The 19,594-nt window shown below is 40.6% G+C and overlaps 2 protein-coding genes across 2 annotated transcripts; both read right to left on the bottom strand.

Moving 5' to 3' along the window:
* Window positions 1-2,406: 2,406 nt before the first annotated feature.
* On the bottom strand, window positions 2,407-2,952 carry LOC138883911 (uncharacterized). Its single transcript, XM_070164629.1, has one exon. It carries the CDS (start codon window positions 2,950-2,952, stop codon window positions 2,407-2,409), a length of 546 nt encoding a protein of 181 aa, XP_070020730.1.
* Window positions 2,953-4,639: 1,687 nt separating this feature from the next.
* LOC138883910 (uncharacterized) lies at window positions 4,640-5,437 on the bottom strand. The gene has a single exon (XM_070164628.1). It carries the CDS (start codon window positions 5,435-5,437, stop codon window positions 4,640-4,642), a length of 798 nt encoding a protein of 265 aa, XP_070020729.1.
* Between the last annotated feature and the right edge of the window lie 14,157 nt (window positions 5,438-19,594).

Raw genomic sequence — 19,594 nt, 5'->3', positions numbered from 1 at the left:
ATGCAAATATGGAGGCATGGCTTAGATTCATGCAAGATTTGAGATAGAGATTAGTCTCATGCAAAGAGAAGGTAGTGCTTAGCCTTATGCAGATATGGAGGCAGGGCTTAGCCTCATCCAAGATTTGAGACAAGGCTTAGTCTCATGCAAGGAGAAGGTAGTACTTAGCCTTATGCAGATATGGAGGCAGGGCTTAGCTTCATGCAAGATTGGAGACATGGCTTAGTATTGTGCAAGGAGAAGGCAATGCTTTGCCTTATGCAGATGTGGAGGTAGGGCTTAGCCTCATGCAAGATTTGAGACAAGGCTTAGTCTCATGCAAGGAGAAGGCAATGCTTAGCCTTATGCAAATATGGAAGCAGCGCTTAACCTCATGCAAGATTTGAGACAAGGCTTAGTCTCATGTAAGGAGAAGGCAATGCTTAGCCTTATGCAAATATGGAGGCAGGGTTTAGCCTCATGCAAGATTTGAGACAAGTCTTAGTCTCATGCAAGGAGAAGGTAATGCTTAGCCTTATGTAGTGAACAGGTAGCAAATAGGAGTAGAATATTTCTTAGCTGGAGATATATTTGTGTCTGGTAGCTTGATTGATAGTGACTTTGATATGTGTATGTTTGTGAATACTTCTATTACGTTCACCACGCCTGCATCCACAGAAAAATCGTAAGTTTTGTGAGGGTAGGTTGGTTTGTGCCTTTGTCTGCTGGCTTTGCTTCGCTCCATTTTGGAGGCCCTATTTGAGTTGCCCTAGATAATACCTGGCTGTCATGGAAATAGAGTTTTCAAAACTATGCACTTATTGATGAAAGTAGAGTTATTTTAGAAAATATAGTGAAATATTGAGTAATTTTAGATGAACCAATGACTGTAACACATTTTAAAGACATTGCAGCTTTCTTGTATTAGAATTTTGAGGGTCCTCCTCAAAATTCTGCCCCAGTTTGGTAAATGATCCTTTGTTGTTTGCGTGCGATGAAACTTGTTGAACCTTCTCTGGGATTTGAGAATCCCTTTACGGAATTTTGAGAATCCTTCTCAAAATTCTGCTCTAGTTTCTTAACCAATTTGTGACTGTCTGGCATATGATGGCATTGGCTGGACTTGCTCCAGAATTTTGAGGTTCCTCCTCAAAATTCTGCCCCAGTTTTTGGTGTTGGGGGACATGAAAATTTTATTAAGATATGACCGAACCCATAGAGCTGCCTACGTATCCCCTCTTAAATGGGAATCGGGTCAAGCGTAGTTTAGTTAAATCATATGAAGGAATGTAAACAATCTAAACATAGTATCTCTTGACTACGTCTCAATTGATTGGTTTAGGCCAAACTTCCTCGTCCATTTTTGCAAGTATGAGTGCTGAGAGAATTTCCCTTTGGATTCATCTTGATGTGGGAAAATCTTCTTCAGCACAACTATCCCGGTGTGAATTATCTTGGTTTGACCCTTTTGTTGAAAGCTCTGGACATTTTGTTTTGATAAAGTTGACCATGACATACTGCGTTCATTCTCTTTCCGTTTATAAGGGCCAGTTGCTCATAGAGACTCTTTTTTCCATTCTGCATCGCTGAGTTTGGCTTCCTGTATGGTTCTTAAAGAGGAATCTCTACCTCAGCTGGAATGACAGCTTCGGTACCATAAACTAGTAAATAGGGAGTTGCCCCAGTTGATGTGCAGACAATAGTGCAGTACCCCAATAGGGCAAAAGGCAACTTCTCGTGCAATCGTTTGTTATTTTCTACCATCTTCCTTAGTATCTTCTTGATGTTTTTATTGGCAGGTTCCACATCTTCATTCATTTGAGGCTTGTATGATGTAGACTTTTTGTGCTTGATTTTGAAGGTTGCACACATGGCTTTCATCAGGTCACTGTTGAGATTGGCGGCATTATCAGTGATAATGGACTCGGGAATTCCGAATCAGCAAATAATACAATCCTTGACAAAGTCCGCGATGACTTTCTTGGTTACAGCTTTGTAAGATGCAGCCTCTACCCATTTTATGAAGTAATCAATGGCCACTAAAATGAACTTGTGCTTGTTTGAAGCAATGGGCTCGATCGGACCGATGACATCCATTCCCTGGGCAGTAAAAGGCCAAGGTACACTTATTGCATTAAGCTCGTTTGGTGGTACATTTATCATGTCTGCATGTACCTGGCACTGGTGGTATTTTTGTACGTATCGGATGTAATCTGTTTCTATAGTAATCCAAAAGTATCCAACTCTGAGTATTTTCTTGGCTAGAACAAAACCATTCATATGTGGTCCACAAGTTCCAGCATGTATCTCCTCGAGCAATCTGGAAGTTTCTTTTGCGTCAACACACCTTAACATCCCCAGATTAGGAGTTCTTCTATATAGGGTCCCTCCTCTTTGGAAGAAGTGATTGGATAGCCTCCGCAGAGTTCATTTCTGAGTATGGTTTGCTTGCTCTGGATATTCTCCTCTCGCCAAATATTCTTTGACGTCGTGGAACCAAGGTTTTCCATCTGTTTCTTCTTCAACATGAGCACAGTAATCCGGCTGGTTATGGATTTTCGCCATGATGGGATCGATGAAATTCTTGTCTAGATGTTGTATCATTGATGATAAGGTGGTTAGTGCGTCTGTGACCTCATTTTGAATTTTGGGCGCATGTTTTAATTCTATCTTTATGAATCTCTTCATTAACTCCTGCACATGATACAAGTATGGCAGTATCTTGGTGTTCTTCGTAGCCCATTCTCCTTGAACCTCATGTACTAGAAGATCCAAATCACCAATTACCAATAGCTCTTGTATATTCATATCGATGGCCAGATTAAGCCCCATGATGCAAGCTTTGTATTCTGCCATGTTGTTGGTCCATGGAAACCTAAGCTTCACAGATACAAGGTAAATCTGACCTGTTTCTGATACCAAAACTGCTCTGATGCCTACTCCTTTGAAGTTTGCAGCTCCATCGAAGAACATTCTCCAACCGTTGTAAGCTCAGCAATGTCCTCTCCTATGAATGATACTTCTTCATTAGGAAAATAAGTTTTCAAGGGTTCGTATTCTCCTCCCACAGGATTTTCAGCAAGATGGTCCACTTATGCTTGTCCTTTGACCGCCTTCTGAGTTACATAGACGATATCGAACTCACTTAACAGTATCTACCACTTGGCTCACTTCCCAGTTGGCATGGGCTTCTAAAAGATGTACTTCATAGGGTCCATCCTGGATATGAGGTACGTGGTATATGCATAGAAGTAATGCCTCAATTTCTCAGCTGTCCAGGTTAAAGCACAACAAGTGTGTTCCAGCAGAGAGTATCGTGCTTCATAAGGTGTGAATTTCTTACTCAAGTAGTATATGGTTTTCTGCTTTATTATCGTCTCGTCATGTTGTCCCAAAACACATCTGAAAGCTCCTTCTTATATAGATAGATAGAGTAGCAGAGGTCTCCCAGGTTCTGGCGGGACTAGGACCGATGGTGCGATGAAACTTGTTGAACCTTCTCTGGGATTTGAGAACCCCTTTACGGAATTTTGAGAATCCTTCTCAAAATTCTGCTCTAGTTTCTTAACCAATTTGTGACTGTCTGGCGTATGATGGCATTGGCTGGACTTGCTCCAAAATTTTGAGGTTCCTCCTCAAAATTCTGCCCCAGTTTTTGGTGCTGGGGGACATGAAAATTTTATTAAGATATGACCGAACCCATAGAGCTGCCTACGTATCCCCCCTTAAATGGGAATCGGGTCAAGCGTAGTTTAGTTAAATCATATGAAGGAATGTAAACAATCTAAACATAGTATCTCTTGACTACGTCTCAATTGATTGGTTTTGGCCAAACTTCCTCGTCCATTTTTGCAAGTATGAGTGCTGAGAGAATTTCCCTTTGGATTCATCTTGATGTGGGAAAATCTTCTTCAGCACAACTATCCCGGTGTGAATTGTCTTGGTTTGACCCTTTTGTTGAAAGATCTGGACATTCTATTTTAATAAAGTTGACCATGACATACTGCGTTCATTCTCTTTCCGTTTATAAGGGCCAGTTGCTCATAGCGGCTCTTTTTCCATTCTGCATCGCTGAGTTCGGCTTCCTGTATGATTCTTAAAGAGGAATCTCTACCTCAGCTGGAATGACAGCTTCGGTACCATAAACTAGTAAATAGGGAGTTGCCCCAGTTGATGTGCAGACAATAGTGCAGTACCCCAATAGGGCAAAAGGCAACTTCTCATGCAACCGTTTGTGATTTTCTACCATCTTCCTTAGTATCTTCTTGATGTTTTTATTGGCAGGTTCCACATCTTCATTCATTTGAGGCTTGTATGATATAGAGTTTTTGGGCTTGATTTTGAAGGTTGCACACATGGATTTCATCAGGTCACTGTTGAGATTGGCGGCATTATCAGTGATAATGGACTCGGGAACTCCGAATCGGCAAACAATACAATCCTTGACAAAGTCCGTGATGACTTTCTTGGTTACAGCTTTGTTAGATGCAGCCTCTACCCATTTTATGAAGTAATCAATGGCCACTAAAATGAACTTGTGCTTGTTTGAAGCAATGGGCTCGATCGGACCGATGTCATCCATTCCCCGGGCAGAAAAAGGCCAAGGTACACTTATTGCATTGAGCTCGTTTGGTGGTACATTTATCATGTCTGCATGTACCTAGCACTGGTGGCATTTCTGTACGTATCGGATGTAATCTGTTTCTATGGTCATCCAAAAGTATCCAACTCTGAGTATTTTCTTGGCTAGAATAATACCATTCATATGTGGTCCACAAGTTCCAGCATGTATCTCCTCGAGCAATCTGGAAGCTTCTTTTGCGTCAACACACCTTAACATCCCCAGATTAGGAGTTCTTCTATATAGGGTCCCTTCTCTTTGGAAGAAGTGAATGGATAGCCTCCGCAGAGTGCGTTTCTGAGTATGGTTTGCCTGCTCTGGATATTCTCCTCTCGCCAAATATTCTTTGATGTCGTGAAACCAAGGTTTTCCATCTGTTTCTTCTTCAACATGAGCACAGTAAGTCGGCTGGTTATGGATTTTCGCCATGATGGGATCGATGAAATTCTTGTCTATATGTTGTATCATTGATGATAAGGTGGCCAGTGCGTCTGTGACCTCATTTTGAATTTTGGGCACATGTTTTAATTCTATCTTTATGAATCTCTTCATTAACTCCTGCACATGATAAAAGTATGGCAGTATCTTGGTGTTCTTCGTAGCCCATTCTCCTTGAACCTCATGTACTAGAAGATCCAAATCACCGATTACCAATAGCTCTTGTATATTCAAATCGATGGCCAGATTAAGCCCCATGATGCAAGCTTTGTATTCTGCCATGTTGTTGGTGCATGGAAACCTAAGCTTCACAGATACAGGGTAATGTTGACCTATTTCTGATACCAAAACTGCTCTGATGCCTACTCTTTTGAAGTTTGCAGCTCCATCGAAGAACATTCTCCAACCGTCGTAAGCTCAGCAATGTCCTCTGCTACGAATGATACTTCTTTATTAGGAAAATAAGTTTTCAAGGGTTCGTCTTCTCCTCCCACAGGATTTTCAGCAAGATGGTCCACTTATGCTTGTCATTTGACCGCCTTCTGAGTTACATAGACGATATTGAACTCACATAACAGTATCTACCACTTGGCTAACTTCCCAATTGGCATGGGCTTCTAAAAGATGTACTTCAGAGGGTCCATCCTGGATATGAGGTACGTGGTATAGGCATAGAAGTAATGCCTCAATTTCTGAGCTGTCCAGGTTAAAGCACAGCAAGTGTGTTCCAGCAAAGAGCATCGTGCTTCATAAGGTGTGAATTTCTTACTCAAGTAGTATATGGATTTCTGCTTTATTCCCGTCTCATCATGTTGTCCCAAAACACATCTGAAAGCTCTATCTTATATAGATAGATAGAGTAGCAGAGGTCTCCCAGGTTCTGGCGGGACTAGGACCGATGGTGCGATGAAACTTGTTGAACCTTCTCTAGGATTTGAGAATCCCTTTACGGAATTTTGAGAATCCTTCTCAAAATTCTGCTCTAGTTTCTTAACCAATTTGTGACTGTCTGGCGTATGATGGCATTGGCTGGACTTGCTCCAGAATTTTGAGGTTCCTCCTCAAAATTCTGCCCCAGTTTTTGGTGCTGGGGGACATGAAAATTTTATTAAGATATGACCGAACCCATAGAGCTTCCTACGTATCCCCTCTTAAATGGGAATCGGGTCAAGCGTAGTTTAGTTAAATCATATGAAGGAATGTAAACAATCTAAACATAGTATCTCTTGACTACGTCTCAATTGATTGGTTTTGGCCAAACTTCCTCATCCATTTTTGCAAGTATGAGTGCTGAGAGAATTTCCCTTTGGATTCATCTTGATATGGGAAAATCTTCTTCAGCACAACTATCCCGGTGTGAATTGTCTTGGTTGACCCTTTTGTTGAAAGCTCTAGACATTCTTTTTTGATAAAGTTGACCATGACATACTGCGTTCATTCTCTTTCCGTTTATAAGGGCCAGTTGCTCATAGCGGCTCTTTTTCCATTCTGCATCGCTGAGTTCGGCTTCCTGTATGATTCTTAAAGAGGAATCTCTACCTCAGCTAGAATGACAGCTTCGGTACCATAAACTAGTAAATAGGGAGTTACCCCAGTTGATGTGCAGACAATTGTGCAGCACCCCAATAGGGCAAAAGGCAACTTCTCGTGCAATCGTTTGTGATTTTCTACCATCTTCCTTAGTATCTTCTTGATGTTTTTATTGGCAGGTTCCACATCTTCATTCATTTGAGGCTTGTATGATGTAGAGTTTTTGTGCTTTATTTTGAAGGTTGCACACATGGCTTTCATCAGGTCACTGTTGAGATTGGCGGCATTATCAGTGATAATGGACTCGGGAACTCCGAATCGGCAAACAATACAATCCTTGACAAAGTCCGCGATGACTTTCTTGGTTACAGCTTTGTAAGATGCAGCCTCTACCCATTTTATGAAGTAATCAATGGCCACTAAAATGAACTTGTGCTTGTTTGAAGCAATGGGCTCGATCGAACCGATGATATCCATTCCCCGGGCAGCAAAAGGCCAAGGTACACTTATTGCATTGAGCTCGTTTGGTGGTACATTTATTATGTCTGCATGTACCTGGCACTGGTGGCATTTCTGTACGTATCGAATGTAATCTGTTTCTATGGTCATCCAAAAGTATCCAACTCTAAGTATTTTCTTGGCTAGAACAAAACATTCATATGTGGTCCACAAGTTCCAGCATGTATCTCCTCGAGCAATCTGGAAGCTTCTTTTGCGTCAACACACCTTAACATCCCCAGATTAGGAGTTCTTCTATATAGGGTCCCTCCTCTTCGGAAGAAGTGACTGGATAGCCTCCGCAGAGTGCGTTTCTTAGTATGGTTTGCCTGCTCTGGATATTCTCCTCTCGCCAAATATTCTTTGATGTCGTGGAACCAAGGTTTTCCATCTGTTTCTTCTTCAACATGAGCACAGTAAGTCGGCTGGTTATGGATTTTCGCCATGATGGGATCGATGAAATTCTTGTCTAGATGTTGTATCATTGATGATAAGGTGGCCAGTGCGTCTGTGACCTCATTTTGAATTTTGGGCACATGTTTTAATTCTATCTTTATGAATCTCTTCATTAACTCCTGCACATGATACAAGTATGGCAGTATCTTGGTGTTCTTCGTAGCCTATTCTCCTTGAACCTGATGTACTAGAAGATCCAAATCACCAATTACCAATAGCTCTTGTATATTCATATCGATGGCCAGATTAAGCCCCATGATGCAAGCTTTGTATTCTGCCATGTTGTTGGTGCATGGAAACCTAAGCTTCACAGATACAGGGTAATGTTGACCTATTTCTGATACCAAAACTGCTCTGATGCCTACTCCTTTGAAGTTTGCAGCTCCATCGAAGAACATTCTCCAACCGTCGTAAGCTCAGCAATGTCCTCTCCTACGAATGATACTTCTTCATTAGGAAAATAAGTTTTCAAGGGTTCGTATTCTCCTCCCACAGGATTTTTAGCAAGATGGTCCACTTATGCTTGTCCTTTGACCGCCTTCTGAGTTACATAGACGATATCGAACTTACTTAACAGTATTTACCATTTGGCTAACTTCCCAGTTGGCATGGGCTTCTAAAAGATGTACTTCAGAGGGTCCATCATGGATATGAGGTACGTGGTATAGGCATAGAAGTAATGCCTCAATTTCTGAGCTGTCTAGGTTAAAGCACAACAAGTATGTTCCAGCAGAGAGTATCGTGCTTTATAAGGTGTGAATTTCTTTCTCAAGTAGTATATGGTTTGCTGCTTTATTCCCGTCTCGTCATGTTGTCCCAAAACACATCTGAAAGCTCCATCTTATATAGATAGATAGAGTAGCAGAGGTCTCCCAGGTTCTGGCGGGACTAGGGCCGATGGTGTGGACAGGTATTCCTTGATTTTGTGAAAAGCCTTCCGACAATCTTCGGTCCAACTCGTTTCAGCATCTTTCCTAAACATTTTGAAGATGGGTTCACATATAACTGTGGACTGTGCTATAAAACAGCTGATGTAGTTGAGATGTCCTAGGAAACTCATCACGTCCTTCTTGCTCTTTGGTGGTGGTAACTCTTGAATAGCCTTAACTTTGGACGGGTCCAACTTGATTCCTCGACAGCTGACAATGAAACCCAACAACTTTCCTGTAGGAACCCCGAATGCACCTTTTGCAGAGTTTAATTTTAGATTGTACCTCCTTAACCTATCAAAGAACTTTCTCAAGTCTTCTATGTGATCTGCGACCCTCTTGGATTTGATGATGACGCCGTCAACATACACCTCTATTTCCTTATGTATAATATCATGGAAGATGGTTGTCATGGCTCTCATGTAAGTAGCCCCAGCATTCTTTAGACCGAATGGCATGATCTTGTAGCAGTACACTCCCCACGGTGTAATGAAAGTCGTTTTCTCTACGTCTTCTTCGTCTATCCAGATCTGGTGATAACCCGCGAAGAAATCTACAAAGGATTGGAGTTCATGCTTGGCACAATTGTTAATCAGGATGTGTATATTTGGCAGTGGAAAGTCGTCCTTGGGACTTGCTCTGTTTAAATCTCGATAGTCAACACACACCCTGACTTTCCCATCTTTCTTCGGAACTGGTATAATGTTGGCTAGCCAGGTTGGGTACTCAACTACCTTGAGAACCTTAGATTTGATTTGCTTAGTGACTTCCTCCTTGATTTTTAGGCTCATGTTTGGTTTGAACTTTCCGAGTTTCTGCTTTACTGCTAGACACATTGAATTGGTAGGTAACTTGTGAGCCACTATGAATATGCTCAGACCAGTCATGTCATCATATGACCATGCAAAGATATCCTCATATTCCTTCAGGAAACAAATGTACTCTTCCTTCTCTGATGGTGATAAGTGAATGCTTACGCGAGTCTCCTTGACGGTTTCGGTGTCTCCCAAATTTATCGTCCAGGTTGGACTTAGGTTTATTCTCAAAGTTCTCAACCTCCCTGACGATTTCCTCAGGTATTTCATCCCCTTCTTCTATGTTGTTATCCTTATGTTGCGTTGTCTCATTACATGTCACAATCATCGGTTCATTAGAAAAAGTAATAATAACGCTGTAGAAAGAAAATGTGAAAGATAATAATGAATAATAAGTAGTAGTGCATTGATTAAATTTTAAAAATACCCCAAAACAAGTACGGCTCGATGAATCGAGCAATTATTTTGAAACAAAATTCGTCTTTAAAACAAAATTACTAAAAATATCTAAAATTGCCTTGCATGGCTATAGAAATAAATTAGGCTAAATGCCCATCTACCTAGGGACTCGGCGGGCCCGGGATGGTGTGGCAGTCCAATTCCTGAGAACAATCCCTTCTCCACAGTCTGAATGGTGAGGCCTTCTTCCTCCTCTTCCTCAATTATTGCACTGCAATCCATATCCTCGTCCTCTAGGAACAAATTCCTCAACCCAGCTAAAGCTTCTTTCTCCGCAGTTCCCCAAATTGTATCAGCCTGGTGAAAAGTCTGACCCAGATGTGGCACTTGTTGCTCGAGAGGGTGATAAGGACCATGCCATAGCGGTGACCAATCATTGTACGCCTTCCAGATGTATAGGTATACCAGCCCGAAAGTTGTGCCATGACGTTTCAACTGTATCGGCTTGGTAATGCCCTGGAGTTTCTTCCCAAGCCCTTTACCGGGTTCATACCCAGACCATGCTAGTATGCTTTCTATTTTGTTACTCCACCATTTGTCATTCTCAACTACATTGAAATGTTTAATGTGGTGATAAGTTTCCCCTCCTAGCCTCCTTCTATTCTCGATAACTGGGATAGTGTGGCTGGTGTAAATGGGGTTACTCCATCTCGGTGAATGATCACCTCCTGATGGTTCCATTCAAACTTCATGGCCTGGTATAGTGTGGAAGCCACAGCCCCAGCGATATGTATCCAAGGTCGACCCAACAAAAGATTGTATGTAGTTGATATGTCAAGCACTTAGAATTCAACATCGAACCAAGTTGACCTCATCTGCAAGCAAAGGTTAATTTCCCCAATCGTGGCCCTTTGAAATCCATCAAAGGCTTTCACATTCATACTTCATGCTTGTATCTCGTGAAAATCTTTGCCCAATCTTTTTATAGTAGTCAACGGGCAAATGTTGAGGTTTGGAGCCCCATCTATTAAGACCCTGGCAATGAATTTATCTTCAAATTATACTGTAATATGCAGTGCCCGGTTGTGACTTAACCCTTCAGGCGGTAATTCATCCTCGTGGAAGGTGATCTTATGACTCTCCAGCACTTGCCCTACCATTTTGGCCATTTCTCTGTTGGTGATATTGTTGGGCACATAAGCTTTATTTAACACCTTTATCAAAGCATTCTTATGCGCTTCTGAATTTTGCAATAGTGACAGGATGGAGATCTGGGTGGGGGTCTTGTTTAAATGGTCGATGATGGAGTATTCCCTCGTCTGTACTTTCCTCTAAAGATCATTTGGTTTCGTTTCAATGACAGGTTTTTTAGTAGCGGCCTCCTTGCTCGATCCTCCCAAATGTTCGGGTGTATAGATCCTTCCCGTTCTGGTCATTCCTTGTACGGCATCACATTCTTCCATCTTTGCTTTTTCCTTTTCGCCTAGCTTTGGCAACGTAATCCCAAGGTATGGCATTGGAGTTGAAATGAGGTGTGGTTGCTACTGTCACTATGAAAGGTGTGTCCTCTTCTACCTCAAATGGAACAGGTGTGGTTGTAGGTGGAGTTACATCTACCACAAATGGAACCGATGCAGTTACCTCAACTTCGACTAACGGTTGTATCTATACCACAATAGGAGTGAGTGTGACTGCGGTTTTAAAGTAATCGCCTTCCCGAATAAGCCCGATTGACCCCTCAGGATCCCATTCTTCGTCTATCTCTATCATATGGACCTTATCACCCCAATAATCCGCAAGAGGATTATTGCGGATGTTAGGCACAACTTCCTTTGCATGTATGACCTTGTTATCAATTAATGTCTGGATTTTATCTTTTAATGTTCGGCACTCATCAATAGTGTGCCCTTTATACCGAAATGATATGTATAGATTTTGTTTGGGTTGACCCATTCAGATAGGTTCTCCATTGCCATAGCAAGAATATGGGTGACATAACCAGCGGCCTTCAATCTTTCGTATAGCTGGTCGAAGGGTTTAGCAATAGCGGTGTATTGTCTAGGTAGTTTGAAATCAAAATTAGGCCGGGGTTTCTCGTAATTTGGACGAGTTGGAGGGGAATGATAGTAGGTTGGCTTGGTGTTATAAGTGTGATAGGTGGTGGCAGGTTTAGGAATATCTGAGAGGTGAAGGTTGGTATGTGGGTGGAGGTTTTTGGTACATGGGCGGAGGTGTTCGGTATGTGTGCGGAGATTTTGGGACTTGAGCCACCATTACTACCCTCACTTCTTTCTTCTTTGATATGTCACCTGATTGCAATGCTTTGTTCGTGGCCTGCAGTGCCTTGAAATTTATCACTATCCCACTTTTGATACCCTCTTCAATCCTTTCTCCGAGTTTGATGATATCGGAGAACTTGTGATTCTCAATGACCATTAGCCTTTCATAATACTGTGGGTCATGTGCCCTGACAAAGAACTTGTTCATCTGTTTCTCTTCTAGTGTTGGTCTGACCTTGGCTACTTCCGACCTCCACCAAGTAGCAAACTCGCTGAAAGTCTCAGTTGGCCTTTTCTTTAAGTTCTGGATATAGAAGACATCCGGTGTGTTTTCTGTATTAAACCTAAATCGATCCATAAATTCTAATGCCATGCTTACCTAATTAGCCCACTTCTTAGGTTTCTGGCTTATGTACCAGGACAGGGCATCTCCGGTAAGACTTCTCATGAAAAGCTTCATTCGAATCCTTTCATCTTTTCCGACCCCTACGAGCTTGTCACAATAAATTCTCAAATGAACCTTGGGATCACCTGTTCCATCAAACATTTTGAACTTGGGAGGTTTGTAACCCTCTAGCAGTTCCACGTCTTGTTGAATGCACAGATCCTCATAATTCAGACCTTTTATCCCTTTACCTCCTTCAACACCCTGAACTCGACTTGTCAATTTCTTGAGTTCCTCGGCCATGTTCTTGATGAGCAGGTCCTTCTCAGCGGATTCTGGTGTATATGAGATTGGTTGAGTGGAGTGAGGTACGATTTCCACGTATATGGGGTTGTTTTGGTAAGTACCAGGGATTTGGGTGTAGTGGTGGTCGTTGGTTGAGTTTTAAGGATCGCAAATAGGTTGTCGTATGTTTTGGGAGTATGATAGGCAGTGGTTTGTGGGTATTGGGTTGGTAATGATGGTGTTGTGGAGGAGTTGGTACCGGTAGAGGATTGGGATTTTGAGGTGGAGTTGCATATTTATGGGGTGCAGGAGGATTTTGTGGACGTTGGTTTGGCGTATTTTGAGGAAGCGCTGGGGTTTGAGCATTTTGTTGGTTAACGTCTGGGACGTTCAGAGTGAGGGAGAGGTTTGCTAAGTTGCAGACCTACTCAAGTTCTCTTTGTAACTCCAGTATTTTTTGTTCCAATCACAAAACCAAGTTATTCTGGGCTGGAGTACTCCGACCGTTTGAAGTTTCTACATGCTCAACATTTTCTTTTTGTATACCACTTAAATCATCCATCTTAGCTTTCCCTTTACTTTTTGTATTACTTGGAGGAGGAGGAGGAGGAGGAGGTGGAGGGCCTATAGATCTGGTGTGATACGCTGATGATGCCAGTATATGCGAACCAACCTTATGGGATCTGAATAATAATAAAAATAAAGGAAAACAAAAGGTAAACTAGTTTGTAATGATTCTGAAATGTTTGCAGTATTTAAACACATATTGTAGGAATGTAAATTCGCGTCCTAATTTGGGAGCCTCGTTGTGCCCGAGGTAAGCCTAGGGACAAATAGATTTGGAGAAATTCAGTGTCAATAATTGCCTCATTTCATTAATATAAAATAGACGAACCCCAAAACGACACTAAATAAGATAAGTCACTAATGACACTTGGCCTTATTATATTTGAAAAACAAGTAAACCTAATCTACTTGGTCCCACAAGGACCATCTCCAGGCTGGATGCTCTTGTGGATCAGATCCTCTAGTTCGCACAGGTTTAGCAATAAGAATGCCCTTGCCAAATGTCCTCCTTCGTTTCCCTTAGCGTTCTGTCAATCGGTGACTCTCTTCCTCATTTTCTCTTCCAATTCCATCAGACTGTACTCTAGATATTCTAGCCTTTTGCTGGATTTAACAGCCTTCTTTTTCCATTCATTGATCATGTCCATATCGGCCTTATGTTGCTCCATATGCTCGGCTTCAGACTCGCGAACTCTTTTGCGCAATTTGTTATACTTCACCTATGCTTCGGCAACTTCGTCTATGACCCTGTTTCTTGGACCAACCCTTGCCTCGAATATTCCTGCTATGTTACCCTCTAACCATGACGGGTAAAAGTACACATGACTAGTATGATATCGATCTGGCTCGATGGTATCCTTTTCCACAATAATTTTCAAATGCCACATGTGCTGAGCTTCACATTTGTATGGGACATCATCATCCTGAAAATTTGCCCTGTAGTGATTCATTTTAGCAACTCGCAATATGACCTGCCTGTCTCATAACCCTGAGGGGAGAATAAGGGTATATGCCATTTAACCCAATCTATACCAAGTGTGGAACATCCCTGGATCTGATGATGAACTCGTCGGTAGGGAACTACTCGAACATCCATTGAACCTGGTCCTCGATCAAATTGTTGAAAAACTGCACCCATCCTACGACATCCTCTGACTGAGCAAACCTGTCTGGGATATAGGTCATTTTCTTGGGATGATGGAAGGCTATATGATCATTCCACGGCCTTTGCAGAAATTCCTATTTGTATTAACCCTTTTATAGATGTTCTAACAGCCAAACTTGCAGCAGCAAATTGCAACCCTCGAAGTATCTGAACCGCTTCTGATAGCGCTCCAAGGCTCGATACATATCTGCCATGATCATAGGGACAATGGTATATGCCTGCCCCTTGATCCCGTCCATCAAAGTTTTGGCCACCATGGCCAGTCTGGTGTGGATTCTGTCCCCTTGGATTGGGAACACTAGCATACCCAAGAAACACACGATGAACACGAAGACCCTGCGGTGAATCCAACCCAAGGAGATGATGGAGAATTCATCATCGAAAATACGATAAGACATGTTGTGACCGTATCGTTCATAGAGGAAGTCAAAGGATATGTAGGAGTTTTTCAGGCACTCCAAGTCATCATTCTTCTTTAACCCCATCATCTTAAGAAATCCTGTAGTGGTGCTATTTTTAGGTACCAATAAACCAGGGCTATCCCAAGGCAACCCAGCGAATCCCCCTATTTCTTCCAACAGAGGGGTCATTTCTATGTTTCCAAAGCGGAACAGAGCCCTTTCTTTGTCCCAGAGCATGGTGGCAGCCTCGATCAAGATTTTGTTTAGATGCAGGTCCAACAAAGAAGACAAATTTCCTAAGACCCTTTACACATGATTTTGGTCACTTGATGGAAGATCCCTCCACCAATCTAGCAATAGTGATGGTATGTTACTGACCATGCCGAACCTAGGGACTTTGTGCCTCATTTTCTGCAAAACAAAGTATGGTTAGGCCTTTTCCCCCTCCAAGTTCGTCTATTAATATAACAATAATTAGAATATTGGCACTTATTTCTCCAAAATTAATGCACACAATCGTGGTTGCGTCCGTTGGGTTATGAAAAACCCGATGGACTTTGGACGAGGCTTGTCTTAAAAGGTTATTATGTGGACAACATATTAACCCGACTAAGTTTGACCATGATGCATGTACAACTAATCAGAGTAAGGTTTTTATAGAGGTCTAGACTGGTACCCTTAAGCGGACAATTTGAGGGGGAAAGGCACGGAACCATCGATTGCACCGCTAATCGAATAGTTTTACAGCAAATATGCCTTTCTGAAGGGTGATATGTAGGAAGAGCGCAAACACTCATCAAGCGTTGCTATAGGATTGATTACGCATGAGTGGAATATGATGTTGATCATGATTTATGCAACAATAAATAGCATGTTATCACGTATTTGCACGTTAAAAATGATAAATGCGGTACTTAAATAATTGAAAAATATTTAAGAAAGAAAACAAGGAGACAAGTCAGTTTCAGGAAATGAAAGAAATCGTGAATGCTTGAGAAATAGGCAATTAAATCCAAATAAGGGGAAAGGGGAAAGGGTGCACATGTATTAAAAGAATAAAACATGCTTAAGACTAATTCACAAAAAAACAAGTTTGTTATGATAAGAGCCTGAAATATCTCCAGCAGAGTCGTCATGTTGTCGTGCCCCCTTTTTCCTCGTGGAGTCTGGGTTTTGACATTCATTTGGGAAAAACTCATTTCCTTTTGGGAATTGGGTATAGAACTTGAAGATTCGCCACCTAACGGATTTAAGGTGTGTTAGGGCACCTAAAGCAAATAATTCATAAATTGGTTTGCATTACCAGAGAATGGGAAAGGGCTCGAAATAACCTTGAGGGGAAGGTGTTAGGCACCCCTCGAGGTCCACAATGGTGGGTCCCTGTTATACTCGAATTAAGTGAATTAGTCTTATAAGCAAACAAAGCAATTTAGACAAATAGATATTTTGTTTAAAACAAGGAGTAAAGGGGGTCCTAAGTTTTTTAGCCTATAGGATCAATTCTGTGCAATACTTGGTAATCGTCCCCAAGTTGGGGTGCTACACATAGCATTAGCGCATAGATCATCATATCCTTTACTACCCAATTACCCTCCTTTTAGTGGTTATATAAGCGATTCAAATTAAATGTACTCTATGCGTGCATTACCCGTCCCTTACTTATGGTCCTGGAGGTGTTTAGGACTTCTAGTTAAGGTGGATCTAGTCTCTCCTATAGTGCTTAAAAGGAGAAAATCTAAGCGACAAGCAAAACAAATAGGACTGTCAGATAAAGGAATAGTTAAAGGCTCACATTTACCTCCACAAATAAGCAGGCAACTGCACGTCTCAAACAACAGTATTTCAGACACTTTAAAATTCCTATAGCAAGATATCTAGATGAGGACAACATATGCAGCAGTTTTATTAAAGCAGGGCATCAAATATCTAATCAATTTGCCTACTAGTTTTATGACTTCTTGAATCTGAGTAGTCTCAAACAGCAGGAAAATAACAGTTTTAAACCCAGAACTCAAACAACCTATAAGTTTTCCTAAGTGATAAACGGACAGGATTTTATAAACTAAGTGTCTGGGATGTAAACTGATTACTGAGTTTTAGCGACTGATTTTATCTTAAACGCTGTAGGCATGATTTCTAAGTGCGGAACATGTTGAAATCCTATAAGCATGAATTCTAAGCACAAAAACTGATTTTAAACTTATGGACATGGTATCTAAACGCATGGACTAATTTTAAACCTTATAGACATAGTATCTAAATGCAAAAACTTATTTTAAACCTTATAGACATGCATAAATTGATTTAAGCCTTGTTGGCATGCAGCGACTTTTAAACTTACAGGCATGGTGTCTGAATAAACGAACATCGCAGTAACCTATAGGAATAGTATCTAGAATGCAAGACTAATTTTAAACACTATAGGCATGGTATCTAGAATGCATGACTGATTTTAAATTCATAGGAATAGTATCTGAATGTACATAAGCAAACAAACATTGCAGCAACCTATAGACATGGTATCTAGAATGCAGGATTGATTTTATACCCTATAGGCATGGTATCTACCCTTTCCCAACAAAATATATGTATAAGAACCCCTCCCAGTTTTACTAATATCCCCAATATCTGTTTTACAAGAATTGTTATTACATACCAAAAATTAATGAATTACAGAAATGATACTGCTAATCTATGGGGAGCCTGGATAGGCCCAAAAAGTAAACCTGGAAATACCAAGCCTTCAACCAAGTATGAACATGCCAATATTCTCATAGTACACCCAATGGTATCCTGGTATGTCAAAGTTTCCAAGGGCCTCAGGGACCCCGGGCAATGCTCTACACCAGAAAACTTTTAAAGAAACCTTTTGAGAGCAAGTTTGGAGAGCCAGCCCCAGTGTGTCAAAGTTCAAAGGAGTCTCATGGATTCCTAGGCAATGCTCACACTGGAGGGGCAGGACCCTAGATGTTCTAAGAGTAGGAGTTGAAAATAGTGTATTAAGATAAGAGACAGTTTTGTTTTTAGAAAGATAGTTTTGGGTTTTAGAAGTGTATAGAAGTAGATTATCAGATCACAAGAATCATAAGGAGCACACACTTAGTAGAAGGAGTTCAGCCCTGAACTCCATCAATAAACAAAGCAAATTTCAAAACCCTAGGCAGTTTGAGTATTAGTTAATTACTCAAGGAATAACGGGAAAATATTGAAGTGAATAATGAGATAATCAAACAAGCTAAAGACTGTAATATAGTCATGAAAGAATCAGTAGAAAAAAGATAATCAAACATATAGGAACTTTAGAAAAGTTTTGCCGAAACAAAGCGAAGTGAAACCCTAGTTCTTAGAAAACATTAGGGTCAATCAATAATGAGAAAAATAGAAAATCTTTAAGGAAAATACCATAGGAACTCGAAATCTTTTCTGATTCAAAGAGATCTGAACAACAAATAACAAGGAAGCAAAACCCTAATCCAGAGGGATACTGAATAGATTAACAATAAAGAGAACAAGAGATTTTTTAAAAGAAAATTACTAGATAAACTCAAAATCACTCCAGATCTACAAAGAATTGAGCAGATTCATGTTAAAAATATGAGGGTTTTGAGAAAAAAGGCGAGGTAAAGGAAAAAATCTAACCACAACCACAAAACCAACGATACTCACAACATTGACGAACACAAGGCGGTTTTCATAAGGAAAACGAAGAACCTAGGTCGACTCTGAGTCGAACCTCTTCAAGGTTCCCTCATAAAGCAACGCGAATCGAACAACCAGCAATACTAATAGGTTAGATAGGGTAGCAAAACACCAAATAACTCCATATCTAGACGGGGACCGAAGGGGTTTGGGAGATTTAGGGGGTGACGACACTAGGGTTAGGGATGGTTTCAGAGAGAACGGAGAAGAAGAGGGATTCAAGGGTGGCATGTTGTAACAAATGACTAGGGTTAGGAGGTCATTTGGGTTGAAAATTGAAAGGGGAATTGTGGACCGTTGATCTTAGATCGACAGTAACGATTAGGGGAAATTTGGGTCTGGTAGAAGTTATTTTAAGTTGGCCTGGGGCTTATTGGATTTAATTGGGCTAAGGGGGTTCGAATTCAAACTTAATCACAGGGCTATTTGTTAAATACCCAATTAATTAATAAAATAATTTATAAAAATAGCTAATTAAATGATAAAAATAATTTTCATGCATGAAGGTGATTTAAATTAATTACTTAACTTTATAAAAATATAAAAAATCATTTTTTGTGTAGATAAACTAGTTATGCATATATATGGGCCATTATTGCAAAATATACACTCATAGTCTTAAAAATGCAAATGTAATTGTAATAAATGCAATTAAAATATTTGAACACTTATATGAGCATAAATGATGAATTTAGATGACTAAATCATTGAAAAGTAATATGAGCAATAATTATTGAAGATTTATATAATTAAAAATGCAGAAATAAATTGATTTAAGGTCTTTAAAAATTATAGAAAAATTGTGAAAACATGTGTGCGTGTTTGTAGATGCATGTACAATATTTTGAAAATATGTATGCACATTTTAAAAATATATAAGGGAAAAATTGGGTATCAACAAGATTCATACAACATATCGAAGTACAAGTCTATGGTAACAAATAGATGGACAAATCCTCAACATCATATGGGAGGACAAATCCATGGCAGCATATAGAACGACATATCCATAAAGAGACCAGCTTAAGGTGCAAAGGTACGTAACCATCCATCTTAAGATTGAAAAATTATAGTTCCTTTTATGGACAAACCCACGAAGAGGGCAACTTAAGGTGCAAAGGGACTTAAATGTCCACCTTAAGATTGGA

Source organism: Nicotiana sylvestris, chromosome 12 (genome assembly GCF_000393655.2).
Source record: "Nicotiana sylvestris chromosome 12, ASM39365v2, whole genome shotgun sequence".
In the NCBI taxonomy this organism is placed as follows: domain Eukaryota; kingdom Viridiplantae; phylum Streptophyta; class Magnoliopsida; order Solanales; family Solanaceae; genus Nicotiana; species Nicotiana sylvestris.
This window is presented reverse-complemented; position numbering and strand designations above follow the sequence as displayed.